The sequence below is a fragment of the Zootermopsis nevadensis genome, unplaced genomic scaffold, assembly GCF_977971745.1.
Source record: "Zootermopsis nevadensis isolate Lab colony 2312 unplaced genomic scaffold, Znev_1.0 Znev_ptg000009l, whole genome shotgun sequence".
In the NCBI taxonomy this organism is placed as follows: Eukaryota; Metazoa; Arthropoda; class Insecta; order Blattodea; family Termopsidae; genus Zootermopsis; species Zootermopsis nevadensis.
In genome coordinates, this window is record NW_028259141.1 from 4,563,629 (window position 1) to 4,579,400 (window position 15,772).

A 15,772-nucleotide genomic window follows, 5' to 3' on the forward strand; every position below is an offset into this window, starting at 1 on the left:
TTCTTAACCTTGGCACTAGATAGGGCTGAGTGGCCAGCATCACTCCCCTGCCATGCTTAACCCCCGGGAAAGGACCCCAGTACCCACTGGACAAGAGGCTGGGTAGGCCCTAGAGCTAGTCTGGATGCAGAGGCCAGAGGAAAAATCCTCTGCCCCTGTTGGGGATGAAACCTGTCATCCAGTCTGTAGTCACTGTACTGACTGAGCTACCCAGGCTCATAGATCAGTGATATAAGAGGAAGAGTAGAGGACCAGGTATGGAACCTTGAGGAACTCCATGTTTTATAGTGCTCCAGTTTGGATATGTGTTATAATTTAATTTCTGCAGAAATATAATATAATTAGTCATATAGTTAAAAAGCTATTGCAGGCATAAATTGTCACATACAACTGGTTTTTATTTTGTAACCTAAATCTGAACAAATATTTGATAACACTGAATTTTATCACATTCATTCCATGCTTGTATGACTGAAATGTTTTCCACTTCGGTGTCTTTATGGGCCCAAACTGTTTTACAGCTTTATTTCCTACTTCTTTCACATATGGGAGACCGTAGAGATGATACTGAAAAGTTCTATAGTAAATATACAACTGTTTTATTTCTTTTTCATTATACAGTCACTGGATGTTATATCTGTACACATCTCTCATTAGCCTATCTATGAAATATGTAATGACAATTTGCAATAATAACTTAATTTTTGTTATTATGCAAACTGTAATCGGATTAATTTAAGTCCCTGTTACACAATCCAGTAGTAGTAAACTTCAGTTCTACAGGTGCACTTACACAAATCCTGAAAATCATTTAATTTGATTACTTTTCATGATTAAGTGCTTCAATAAACTCTTCTAGTTTCTCTTGGATCTGTCTAACACGTTCTGAAAAATTAAACAGAAACAGTGTGAATGTTATATGACTTCACATTCCATGGCTTCCCATGCTCATGTAACAACTCCATAAAGCTTATAGTATTATCAAGAATCTGCAGAAGAATTCCTATAAAGTGGCAATGAAGAAAATTAAACATATCCTTTGTTGTGTGTGCGCCTCATTTGAATAAATTCCAAACAACATGGATTTTTTACAAATGCTACATAGTGCATTACTATCACTGGTCTGATTATCAGAACCTGCTATAAAAGCTTTTAAAATTTGTGCTGCAATGTGTCTTTTTATTATGCCAATCCTATAAAAATCTCACATCACATATACAATGGGATTAATATTTAATGAACAATAAGCAAAAAGTAAGATTTATATCAATGCAGTGTCATATGACTGCTCTTCATTAGCTTTGAACATAAAAGTAAAGTAAAAAATAAAGCTGTCCCACCATACACCATGTAGGTGCTTGGGGGGAGAGGCAATATAGATCCTACTCATTCTTGACCTCAGCACTAGATGGGGGTGAGTGGTCAGCATCACACCCCAGCCACACTTTACCCCTGGGAAAGAACCCCAGTACCCATTAGATAGAAGGCTGGGTGGGCCCCAGAACTGGTCTGGATGCAGAGGCTAGAGGAAAAATCCTCTACCCCTGTTGGGGATTGAACCCTGGTCACCCAGTCCATAGCCAGTCATTATACTGACTGAGCTACGCCGGCTTATAGCTTTGAATATTAGTATTCAGTGTCTCAATTACTTCTGTGATGACTGATTATGTCTACAGAAATTTTGTCAAAGTCAATAAAGTATCCAAAATGTTAAAGAAAGCACATAAGCATGCATAAAGTGATATCCAGCCCCTACACGCAGTCTTAGGAAACAGTTCATCGGCAGAATGCCAGTCTGTCATACCAAATTCCAACTAAAGTCTATAGCACAAAACATGCCTGGATGGCTTTGCAAAGCTAGTAACATGTTCACTCATGTTACACATGGTGACAACTTACTCAATTCTTCTGCCAGGGTGACTCTTCTTCCTGTGAGCAGTTTCAGCTTCTCCATATCCTGGCTGTAATCATCTAGAACTTCTTTGATCTCTTTATCCAAGCGACGTGCTGCAGAACAAATTAAGCACAGGGTAACGTGATTCTGGACACCATATTTTCTTACAGGCTGAAGAGCATTAAAGAAGTAAACATCTGGTATGAAGCAGAATTAAATATCTTAATGTTGTGTTTTGAGTTATTAATAAAGTGCCCTTCATGACTGCAATAAATTTTGTACACTGCTGGTGAAGTACGTACAATATTATCAGATTCCTTATACTGCTGTAATAAATTTTCAAATTTTAAATAGATTTAATATCTAGTTTGTGAATTTCTAAATATAATGTTTTACTTCCTGATTTCCATCTGGATTCAAAGTAGTTTTCTCACCTTCCCTGTTCATAATCTGCTGTCTGAGTGCATTGGCTGTCACCTTGAGCATCTGCTGGATCCTCCAAAACAGAACCACATCTGCACAACCAACCTGCACACATCACATGGCCTTGTAACTGACAGTTGACATGATCCATAAAAAAAACATCATAACATTATGACTGTATTAAAGGTTTACAAGTATAAAGGAGAGCTGAATCAATTAAGAAAATGCATTATGAATTCAATGTTTACTTCCATTCTATATAAATCACTAACAGAGTGGCAGAGACTGGTCAGTTACAGATTCACCAACAATATAAATGAATTTTAATTAGGATTAAATTGAAGTGTATATGTCTGAAGAATGTGAAGCTCAATGTAAGCTTCTTAAATGTGGTACAGTAAATTCAGTAGATATACTGGTGAATGACTACCACATTCGTTCCTACGCTGTTACCAATTCTTACCCTCCCGTTCCCTCTCATCACAATGCCACAAACTATCCTGCCTGTAGGACATCTCATCGGCACAGAATCTGTATTTTTCAGGTCATTGGCCACTACTGAAAAATATTACATACCAAAATATTTTATTTTTGTTCTTAAATTTCTCAGAACTTTTTCAGCCATAGGAATTCTCTAGAATACATCATGAACAGTTCAAAGTTATCTAGTTTAGTAACAGACTTTGATTTAGCCTTTTTTCCTTTTGGGTGATAAGACACATCTCTCAGGTCTCAAACCTTTGTAAATTCTTTGCACAGTCTTAAATCCAACACCACATGCCACAACATTTAGTTGTTGACATTTTGTAAAATCACTGTTCTTTCAATCATCTAAGTCACTTACTTACTTACTCAAAACATTTTTCACGCTATACACTACAGAGTTGCTAAGACATTGCTGGTCAAGGAACCTTTCCTTTGCCATGACACAATATGTAACTAAAGGACTAGGGTCTGTCAATTTCAGATTCCATTGTCCTTCACTATTACAAAAATTTGTGACACCTTTTCCTTTTTTAAATATATTACTTTATGTACAGTTTATTATTTACAGAAAATATCAAGTACTTCCATAGTAACGGCATGTATTATCACAACATTTACAAGTAACACATCCACATCACAACTACTGTTACTTCGATCAGTGATTTATCTAAAATATAAAATCATGCATGCAAACAAACACTATAAAAACACTTTGTGCCAAATATGTTTTGACCTCATGAGATCATCATCAGTGGCAAAACCATATTAATTCATTAGTTTGTATTAAAATCACAAAATTCACAAAACAATGATTTGTTACAAAGCACTGAGCATAAAAAACAGTCACATTTTATTTATTTATTTTATTTATTTATTTATTTACAAGTTCCAGAAATCCAATAGTGGATATAGAACACGTCACAAACTCAAGTATAAAAGCATAAAATATACACATTAAAGAATTACATCTAGACAAGCAGAGTACTAAATACAAAACAATATAACTAGTATTTTTTATTGTAATAGTTATCCAATTAGGTACTCATCCACAGTATAAAACGAGTGAGTAATTAAAAAATGCCTTAATGCAACCTTGAACTTTTTAAGATTATTTGAGGTATTCTTAATCTCTATGGGTAATTTATTAAATATCTTTATACCCGCATAATGAACTCCTTTCTGATAAATAGTTAGATTAGCTTGAGGTAGATACAAATTTTGTCTCTGTCTGTCAATAGTATGAGAGTCAATGTTTGATGGAAAAAGAGTTTTGTTTTGTAATACAAACAATGACAAAGAAAATATATATTGTGATGCCAACGGCAAAATATCTACTTCTTTGAATATATTTCTACACGAGACTCTATTGCCACATCCCATCATTGTTCTAATTGCCTTTTTCTGAAGGAGAAAAATAGTGTAACTATGAGATGAATTTCCCCAAAAGATGATGCCATAGCTCATTAAGGAATGAAAAAAAGCATAATAAATTGCCTTTAGTACTGAAGTAGACATATATGATTTCATATTTCTAATTACATAGCAAGCCTTGCTCAATTTTTTAATGAGTAGATCAATATGATTCTTCCAAGTTAATGCACCATCAATCATAATTCCCAAGAATTTAGTACAAAAGATATTATTAATAAATTTATTATTATAACTTATTGTGAGAGTATCTGACATTTTTCTCTTAATTTTAAAATGAATATAATGTGTCTTATTAAAATTTAGTGATAATCTGTTCATTCTAAACCATCTATTTATATTTTCAAATGTTACATGAATGTGTTTGTTAAAGTCATTTGTATTAGAATGAGAAAATAGGATGCTAGTATCATCAGCAAAAATTATAGTTGTAGCAAGTTTAGTTATTATACTGGGTAAATCGTTTATGTATAAAAGAAACAACAAAGGTCCCAATATAGACCCTTGTGGGACTCCATGTCTAACTTTAAGCCAATCCGAGGCTGTATTGTTATTGTCATTAGTATGTAATACTGTTCTAATGTATCTGTTATTTAAGTAAGATTCATAGAGTGCGTGATCTTTCCCACTGATACCATAAAATTTAAGTTTAAATAACAAAATGTCATGATCAACACAATCAAAAGCTTTTTCTAAATCACAGAAAATGCCTCCCACTATTTGTTTCTTATTCATGGCATTTAAAATCTCTGTAGTCAATTTATAAATTGCATTATCTGTTTTTAATCCTTTCCTAAATCCATATTGTTCAGTACTTAAAATATTGTATTTATTGAGATGATCCAAAATTCGTGAGTACATTATAGTTTCAAATATTTTTGAAAAAGATGTTAAAAGTGATATAGGTCTATAATTAGACACATCATATATATCACCATTCTTATATAATGGTTTTATTAATGCATATTTTAATCTATCCTGAAATACTCCTCTCCTTAACATTTTATTGCATATATAATTTATAGGTGAACTTATAAATGACGAGCTTATTTTTAAAATCATAGGTGGTATCTCATCATATCCATGCAAATTTTTTAGTTTAAGGGGCTTTATTATTTTTTTTATTTCTTTGTTCGTACAGCATTTGGAATTCATATTTGGGTATGGATTAGAAAAAGCTTGGTTCATGAAATGAATATAATTTTCATCATCATTAATATCATTTGCAGTTATGGGATTATTAATATCTTGTCTTTTTATTTTATCTACAATATTAACAAAATAATTATTAAATTTTTCAGCAATAGTTTGTTAATTATTGAACTTCTTACCATCAATTTTTAGTGTTTTTATTTCAACTCTATTTGTATTTCTACCTGCTTCTTTATTTATAATACCCCAAGTAGTTTTAATTTTATTACAGAATTTGGAATGCATTTATCATACTCCATTCTTTTTGCCTTTTTTATAACTGTAGTCAGTATTTTAGAGTAATTTCTGTAATAAGTTCTAAGAGTAGGATCCTTATTATTCCTTAATTTATTACAGAGTTCTCGTTTATGTTTACAGGACATTTGTATTCCTGGTGCATCCAAGGATTATTTTTCTGTTTACATTTTATCTGTGTTAAAGGGAAGCTGGAATAGTAAATTTTTAAAAAAATATTTAAAAATGTGTTAAAACTATTATTAGTATCATTTTCATCAAAAACTAATTCCCATGTTTCCTGACTTAGTTTTAATTTAAAATCTGTTATGGTATCGTTATTAATCATCCGTTTTATATAAGTATGATATCCTTTTCCTTGTTCCTGTGCCTTATGAAGTATTAGTACTTGGGCATCATGATCTGATAGTCCATTTATAGAGGGGTATATCTCATATTTTCCAATACTGGTTGTATCAATGAAAAAATTATCAATTATAGTGCATGAGGAGATGTCAACTCTAGTGGGGAATGTTACAATACTAGTAAGATTATATGATTGTAGGACAGCATCAAGTTTCTTCTTTCTGTTATCATCGTTTAAATAATTTACATTTATATCACCACATATAATTATATTGTATATCTCATGATATAATTTCTGTAGAATCATATCTAGTCTTTCCAAAAAAATTGTAAAATTACCCATAGGAGATCTGTAAATAGTTAGTATACAAAAATTTTTTGTTCCTGGTAAGTTCTTAGTCAGCTGAATTGCACACGCTTCAATGTCCTTGTCTACAGTAAATTCTTCTAAATTTATGGTCTTAAATTTTAAATTTCTATATACAAATATGCTTACACCTCCTTTTTGAAAAGATTTCCTACAATATTTAGCACCTAATGAGTAATCATTTAAATGTATCAGTTGAAGTTCTGAATCTCTAAGATGATGTTCAGACAAGCACATAATATGTGGTAGATCATGTAGTAAGTGACAATAAAGTTCGTTAATTTTATTTCTCAATCCTCTAATATTTTGATGGAAGACTTTCAAAAATGTATTTAATATAACCTGACTCAAAATATTAGCTATAGTATTATCAACTTCACTTACATCAGTACTCATTTGGATCTTTTGAGGAATTACATTATCACTTGGTATGACACTCAAACAGTCTTTTAAGATAACTAGTCGGTTTGTATTATCATTGCCTGTAAATCTATTTTTACTAACTGTATGGTTAACACTTAAATTTGCCATAGCTTGATTGACACTATATGGACCTTCATCTACCATAAAAATCCTTTGTCCTTGTTACAGGGATTTTCCTTTCTCTGACTGGCATTCTAGGATATGAAGCTTCCGAATACTTCATGTAATAACACAATGAACATTTATATTGCACAAGAGTTGGCGTATTATCTCAATTGAGTCACTCAGCATAATGTCCACTGACTAAAATCTTACTTGAGGTTTCTGTTGTTGGTCTACAGTGAGCCGTTGTTGCGCTGTCTGTGCCTGGATTGTAAATTCCAATGTTGCGTGAGTTTTTAAAAGTGTAACCAGTTTGTTTGTATGCATGATTTTATATTTTAGATAAATATCAACACTGCACGGTATGCGAGGTTTTAAGATTGGATCAGTGAGACTGACAGATTGCAAATACAGTTGGTAATGCTGTGCATCACTCACTGGCTCATACACCCTTCCAAGGCCTACACCTAAACCTTCTGCAGCCACTTTAGAAGTAGGTTGACAGGTTTAAGTAATATGTGTACGTAACACAGCCAAATGACAGATCAGCAGTTTTTAGATTCTTTTAACATGTGATAAACACTCTCTACTGACTTGTATATAACAGCAGAACTATCCAAATTTTATCCTTCTACGAACAAAATAAACTTATCTTACCTCTGATTCCAGTCCCTGGTGGTACAAGTAGTAGCCCTTGCGACAATCATATGCACGTGCCAGGCTCTGCTTCAGAAAATGCCTCCTGTAAACTGGATGCCAGGTCTCACGAACGTATTCATTGTCCACATCTATGTTGTTCCTCTGCAGAATTTTCCTGATTGTCATTATCTCGTCATAACTCAAAGATGGAGAATGCTTCTGCAACATGAAATACTCTCATTAAATTCTAAATATGCATTTATTTTTAAGTGATGAGATGGTATTCTAAGGGGTAAGTTTCTGGGCTCCTGTGCCAAAGGTCTCAGGTTCAAGATTGGCCAGATCCAGCACAAATTTTTTCAGAAGCTTTCCCCCAAAAAACAGGCTCCCACATTCATTCAGAGTCCACCTTCTGTCATTCTAGTCTATGGTAACTCTCTGTCATCTGTCAGAAGAAAAGGCAAGGGGGTCGGAGGGATAGCAGATAAGGAAGTATACATTGTCCATACTATAAATATTATTTCCCAGCAGCAGTACTTTGGCTCACTGTTTTAGTTCATATGTTGGTAATGTCTTTGGATTACGCAGTATGCATTTGTTTGCCTTCTACCCACAAGCTAGCAATGTAAGCAAAGCGCAGAGTCTGGTACAGGTGCTGTACCATGACACTCTTGAATTTATAATCGTGAAGTTATTTCCTCCTCAACTTAGAGCTGTGATGTCCACAAGCTGCATAACAAAAGTACATACCTTGCATAATGTGATGTATTTTAACATAATGTGGAATGTCTTCTATAGTGTGTCTGGAACCACAGGCAACATACATCTCTTTATTGTAGTTCCGAGGGAAGGCTCTGAGTAAGGACAGACATGTGGAAGCAGTTTTGCCATATGCAGGTTGCAGTTAGTGAAAAGTATGCAAAAGTTTGAGGACACACTAAATGAACACGTCTTATAACAGGTATGCCAACACTCCAATATTGCCTATGGTTTCAGACTTATGCGATACAGTGGAACCTCTTTTAACCGACCTATATGGGGGGAACCATAGGTCGGATAAGCCGATAAGTCAGATGAGTGAGGGGAAGGAGAACGTGGTCATGGATATGAGAAAATAGGTAGAAGACAAAGATATAATTAGCAAAGATGAAACAAAAACATGTAAACATTGTTATAAATATTGAAATATACAGAGATTCAATATAGATTTTCCTCGGAAAGTGATGCGGGCATTTCGCACGCACAAGCAGATGGCAAAAGCCACTCGGGAGCGCTGTTCGAGGAAGTCCCTGTATTAAAGTGGTGAATTTATCAGTCATTCTGAGTCACTGTCCATCACATTTCTTCTTGTAACTGAATACGCGTTGGCAGGACAGTCGCTCATACTGCAAGGATCTCGCTTTACCGACTCTCGCCAGTAGAAACCAATCGCAACCGATTTGGTTGAAATTCGGTCAGTTAAAGCAGGAGTCTGATAATCGAGGGTCACTTAACAGAGGTTTTACTGTACCATGTAGAAATCAAATGTGGCTACTAAATTCTTATCTTCAATAAAAGAACACTTCAGTATATATTACACAAAACTATTTCACTGTGTTTAAGCTACAAACCAGAGTTACTTTACTTGTCTTGTTAGTGTCTTAGTTTATTTAACAACTTTTTTCAAACTACACAGATTATGTAATATTAAATGGTATGATGGCAGCAAATTAGAAATAATATGAAAGTGGTCATGGCCTATTTTCATATAGTATTCTGGTATTTACCCAGAGATATTATAAAAAACCACAAGAAACCTCAGGTTAGCCAGTCTCTAAGCCAAGAATACTAAACAGTAGGATTTGAGGTTCTCATGGTGAAAGCATAAAGATGGCTGTCTTCTGGGTTGTCATGCGATGAAGGCAGCAAGTACCTCTGAAACGTCAGTAACCTTATACCAGATTATATAGTGCTACAACCCAGAAGACAGCCATCTTAATGCTAACCAGAATATCACAGTTATCTCATGTGTAACTTACATAATCTGAATAAAGAAACTTCTCCAATTCATTCTTCACATGACTTCTCTTAACCTGATCTTCAGTTTGATACTGCCAGTATAACCACCTCTCCTTTGCTCCTGGACCAATCATCTCTCGAAGAATCACCTCTGTCGCCTGAAAACAAGATTACCGAACACACTCTAGGCCTCGTCATAGTAATTCAAAGTTCATGATTTATAACAGGTATGAAACAGCAATGATGACATTCAATAAAAAAATTTTGGGTGACAGCCGCATCAGATGGTTAAAGGATGCAACTGATGTTTCAGGGACCATCTCTGTCCTCATCATCAGGGTTCTACTGAGTTTGCAGCGAAAGTTCCAAATCATATAAATGACAACATTGTTACTTTGCTATATTAAAGTGAAAGATATTCAATTTATTACACTGACTGTAACAAGATCAAAAAGGTATACTTCATACCAGAATAAAAACATACGTATTCTTGACAAAGCCTGTATTGTAAATGCTCCTAACTGAAATAGTTTTTTAAAGAATAATTGTTAATAAAAGATCAAGTCAGTTATCTTACACAACTTTAGTTTCAAACTATACTAATCATGTATACTTAATATTTTCATTAAGTATTGTAAATCAAGACAAATATAACCCAACACATGTTAACTCTATGGTAGCATATGGGAGGGACTTGTATGTTTGGGGTAATGGGATCAATTTCTGGTCAAGTTATATTTTACATCATACAAAGAATTACTATTTTTTGAAGATTTATAGCCACATATCATCATATGGCCCTACTTAAAGTGGTACTAGTATTGATTCCAACTCAAAAATTTGTTCATCCACCACTCTGGTATTACCAAGTGTAGGAAATCAAAAAGTATAATTTTAGAGTACATGCCAATAGCATAATATCCATTACAAATTTCATTCAAATCTTCCTTCAGACAGCAATGATGAAGGCAGGCAGCAAGTACTGTTCATGACTGTAATATTGAGACTTGCAAGGAATGCAAGAAGTCTGAAGTGTTAAAGGATGGGCACAGCAGACGCTATCTTTCCTCCTTCACCCGACTTCCTCACCTCGTAAGTCTCAAGATTACAGTCTCAAACAGTACCTCTAAAATGTCAGCAAACTTCTACCAGACCACACAGTATAACAACCCATAAGACAGCTATCATCACTTGTAGGATATTCCATAAAAGACAGCAAAAGTGTTAAAAGTGGACATAATTAGTTAATAAAATGTCAACAATTATCTTTGGAAACAACACACTGTACCCGTAGTTTTTCCTTGACGCTGTCCTCCAGGAACTTCACAGCAGAGTCCCAGTGTTGCTTCTCACTCACTGACCGGTCTTCCAGTGTGTTCAGTTGTATAATTCTCAGCATCTCAGATGCCTGCAAAGTTATACAACGAATGATCATTCCAATTAAAGAATTTAACCATTAGCTAGTGTATATGAATAGTTTTCATTTACTGCAAGAACTGAAATACACATTTCAATGAAAAATATCGTTTCTATCAAGGTCTAGAATTACTTCCTCATCATACCAGGCTTTGTAGATGCAAAATGTTAGCTCGTAGAGATTCTTCTTTTTTAAAATAAGATATGGAAGCTACACTGCATGGGAAAAATTGATTACTTGTTCACCATGTGGAAATGAATTCATCAGTTCAATAACATTCAACTGGGATGCAGTATATCACAATAATAAAATCCTCAAAATTTAGGATTCTGTACAGGCATACCTCGTTTTATTGTGCTTCGCAGATATTGCGTTTTTTACAAATTGAAGGCTCGTGGCGACCCTGCGTCAAGCAAGTCTGTCGACGCCATTTTTCCAACAGCATGTGTTCACTTCGTGTCTCTGTGTCACATTTAGGTAATTCTCGCATTGTTTTTTAGACATAATGCTATTGCACACTTAATAGACTAAACTATAGTGTAAACATAACTTTTATATGCAATGGGAAACCAAAACATTTGCGTGACTCGCTTTATTGCGGTGGTCTGGAACCGAACCCACAATATCTCCAAGGTATGCCTGTATATTGTATGTAAAGACGGGAAGGGGTAATTTCGAAAATAAGAGAACAAAACATAACGAATGTTCTCAAAGAGTCAATGATGTAAGAGAAGCAATGACCTGCTACATTTCTGAGCCTTCATTCCTATCTTTGCTATTCAATCCACATATACAGCTTAGAGATAAATTTGTGTTGCTGCTACACAAATTTTCATATTAATGGCAATATTATAAAAATCGAGAAGTAAACTTCTCAGATCAAGTCTCCAAATTTACATAAGAATTTATTTATTTCCTGTATTTTTTGTCTGTTTGAGACAGCCAAGTTAAAGTCTATGGAAACAGGTACAGATACCTTTTCTTCCCAGGAATGCCTCCGTATTGCTTCATCCACTACAGATGTCTTGAGGTTGTCAAAGATGTCATCATGATCGGGTTTCTTCTTGGCACGCTCCATGAAATGCTGGAACTCAGTTTGCAGTCCCTCCCAGCCAGATTCCACCGACTTCTTAGGTAGCTGCTGTTCTGCCCACTGTCTCAACTTGATATCAACTGCTGTGTTGAATGTGCCTGGGATATAGGAAACAGTTCATCAGTTCAAGCTTGAAAATCAAAAGAACTGTCAATCTTTCTACTCACTTAACAAACCTCTGCCTAAATAGAAAGTTTTGTGTTAGAATACGCCATCAGGAAAGTCCAAGATTGGCAAGAGGATTTGCAATTGAATGGGACACATCAGCTATTGGCATATGCTGATGATATTAATTTACTGGGTGACAATATAAATACAATAAAGAGGAACACAGAAAAATACTTACCAGTGTTACCAGTCTGTGCTGCAGGCAAATAGATGTTTTCAAACACGTGCATTGAGACTTTGTCCCAGATCTTTTTCATGAGAAGTTCTTCCCATTCTTTTGGTGATACCTGACTTAAATTGATTATCTCATCCAATATTTCTCCTCTAGCTTTTTCAAATAGCTCATCACGGTCAAGTTCTCGCAACCTGAAGAAAAGATTTAGCAAGTTAAAATTTCAAGAAAAGCATACAAAGTTCTTGCTGGAAAACCCCATGAACATAAAATGCTTGGCATAAAGGCATAGATTGGAGTAATACATTAAAGATGTGAACTGCATTGATATCTCATGGGAAGCTCTCAATAACAGTGTAGTCTGGTACAAACTGACTGATGTTTCACAGACATTTACTGCCTTGCCCTGATGATAGCGGCAGCAAACACCTCTGAAACATCAGTAAACTTCTACTAATTACACAATGTAACAACCCAGGAAATAGCCACCTTCAGTTTCACTGGTTCCTTTGTAGATTATTTAACAATGATGTGCTGTATTAATTTATATCAGAGCATAATTACATATGATGACATGAAAATGATTGGAAAGAAAGAGCTGATGCAATACATCATCATTATTATTAATTAATTAAGGAAAATCACTAAAATAACAAGTCATGATAGCCAGTGTAGAATTTGAGGTTTTCATGGCGGTAAGTCGGAAGATTGCTGTCTTCTGGGTTGTTGTGCCATGTAGCCTGGTAGATGTCCATCTACCAGACTACAGGGTGCAACAACCCAGAAAACAGCAATCTTCATGATAGCCAGTGACCCAGCAAAGACTTGAACCCAGCACATCCCAAATCAGTCATACATATTACTGCTGAAGTTAACATGCATCTTCAGTGCTACGAGAAAGGGAACTTTAACCACAAGTTAATATCACAGTAATGAGAAAGATTTTTAGTACCAAAAATATTGTATGTTAATTATACTGTTAATATTTTCCTTTCCTTTTAATGAACAATAACAACCTACTTCATAACTGGCAATAATATTACAGCCTACAGACAAAATGCACTAGTAATACATTAGACAGTGTTGCAGAACTTAATTTATCATATAGTATACATTAAATGCCACCCTGGTTTAAAAAAGGGGGGAGGAAATAATTTGTGGTGTGAAAGTTATGCACGAAGGAACATTACATAATCAAATACAAAACCACTTTGGCTGAAAACAATGTATGGTATAAAAAAAATTGTTATTACTGTGTGAAATATCAGGTTCTTACGGTGGCAAACATGAAGATGGTTGATTTGTGAGTTGCTGCATTGTATAATCTGGTAGAATGTTACTAGCATTCCAGAGATACTCACTGCCTCCATTATCACGGCAATGACCAAGAACCCCTGAAATGTCAGTAAGCTTGTACCAGACTACACAATGCAACAACCAAGAAGACAGACATTTGTGATTACTGCATTTACCATGGGAAGCTGTTCTTCCATTCAGTCTCCAGGTTGAAACGAGTGGCCTTGAAGGCATCAGCCTGTTGTTCTACTGTCTCACGCACCATCTTCCAGAAACACTCTGATACAGCAAGACTGAGATTGCGAGTCATCAACTGGCTGGACATTGTCATACCATCCCTTAAGAAAACAAATACATGATTATGCAATCTCTCATGAACAGAATACATATCTGAGACTAGCTCTCATGCAGGTAAATAATGTCATATGAGTCACATGTGCTAGTATTAAACTCACTTAAATAAACGTGAGTTGTGGAAAAATTGCTCTTCATATTCTTTGATAGACTGAATGGAATCCTCCTTCTTCCCGCGGCCTGTTACGACTGCAAAGTATCCTAGTGCCTTCATTGGAAACAGCTTTCCAGAAAGTATCTTCTTTATCTAAACCCAAGAGACAATGATAATTTAAACTTAGGTAATCACATTAATATGCAACATTTTTTCATTTCTGGTGTGTTCACAACAAAAAGTTGCAAAAATCTGTCTAGTAATGTTGTCATGTCTGTTTGTCCATCTGTTCACATGAAACACGTAATAGATCTTTATAAAATATTATAGTGGAAAATTTTACTAAAATGTTTAAACATATTCCACTTTTTATTAAAATCAGACAATAATGGACACATTGAGCATCTCTAGAATAATTTGTTAAATGTTAGAGTGAAAATGCTTTGAACAGAAAAATAAAAGACACTTTTATGACAAATAACTCAAAAACTGTTAAAAAGAGATCCTTGATCATCAGCCCCGTCTGTTTACACTATTTGTAAGAGAGAATCAGAAGGTGGCATTTACAAACTGAAAATTTAAGGCAAAAACCGAGCAAACATACCAGAATTGTTATATTATGTGTATATTTCAAAACTTGTTAAATGATGTAATTACTATTATATATAGTTTATGGTTCTCAGAAAATAGTAACACTGTTCTAATACAGAACAAATCCTACAACTATGTGACCCAAAAAATGATGCAATCCCCAATTCTTAAAAAAAATACAAAAAATTCAAATGAACATGCAATAAAATATTTTGACAGTGATATGAAACATGCCTGATATTGAAGTTTGATTAAGTTAGTATTCTGAAATCATCAGGTTCCATACAACACTTACTCACCCTATCCGGGTTTGTTAGGTTCTCCTCAGCCATGTCCACCTTAGTAAGAACAAATATTGTACGCTTTCCCTGGGGATCCATCTGAGCCACCAAATCTGTAACATTGCTCCTTTCTGCATCTACTGACCCATCCTGAATGCACAGGATGATTGAATTTGGGTTTGACATGTGTACTTGTGACATATGCTTTATGGCTTCTCGTGTGTCACTTGCCATATCTGACGTTACAGTCTGCCAAACAAAGAAACAAACAAGCAAAAAACATACAATGTGTATTTCTGTGAATATATCAAACCATTTCTTCAAAATCTGGAAAGAAGTTTCCATAACATACTGTAGAAGGAATGTCCACTAAAAAATAGTAACTACATGATGATTAAACTCAATAAAATCCTTTTGAACACCTTCTCTGTTTCAGTTTAAAATTTCTGATTTCACATTCACTGTGCAGAAGGAATATATAATAAAATTGCCCGTTCTTCATATGTGTTACATGTTTAATGACTACATCTATTTTCAAATGTTTCTTAATTTCCTTAACATTTTCATTACAATATTTTACATTTGATCTCTCAACTGTATGGAACTTTATTGATGTAGTATCCCATTCCAAGAGAATTCACAATCAAAATTCTATGTGAACTTAATTTTGCTGAATATGCTACATAACCAGCTCATCAAAACATAATTTAATTTTACTACCCTAACTATACTAAGCAAGCTGGTGTAGCTCAGTC

At 34.5% G+C, this 15,772-nt stretch overlaps 1 protein-coding gene across 6 annotated transcripts in view; it reads right to left on the reverse strand.

Annotated features, from left to right (window-relative positions):
- Positions 1-583: 583 nt before the first annotated feature.
- Positions 584-15,772, reverse strand: part of Opa1 (Opa1 mitochondrial dynamin like GTPase) — a 35,977-nt gene continuing 20,788 nt past the window's right edge. For all 6 annotated transcript variants that reach the window (XM_087345859.1, XM_087345860.1, XM_087345862.1 and 3 more), the window contains 11 exons: positions 15,036-15,266; positions 14,153-14,298; positions 13,874-14,035; positions 12,408-12,595; positions 11,945-12,159; positions 10,840-10,959; positions 9,572-9,709; positions 7,572-7,772; positions 2,329-2,422; positions 1,900-2,007; positions 584-885 (listed from right to left, as the gene is read on the reverse strand). In XM_087345859.1, the coding sequence (XP_087201985.1) occupies positions 821-885; positions 1,900-2,007; positions 2,329-2,422; positions 7,572-7,772; positions 9,572-9,709; positions 10,840-10,959; positions 11,945-12,159; positions 12,408-12,595; positions 13,874-14,035; positions 14,153-14,298; positions 15,036-15,266 (1,668 nt within the window). In that variant the 3' untranslated portion in view covers positions 584-820. The remainder of the gene's footprint in view (positions 886-1,899; positions 2,008-2,328; positions 2,423-7,571; positions 7,773-9,571; positions 9,710-10,839; positions 10,960-11,944; positions 12,160-12,407; positions 12,596-13,873; positions 14,036-14,152; positions 14,299-15,035; positions 15,267-15,772) is intronic.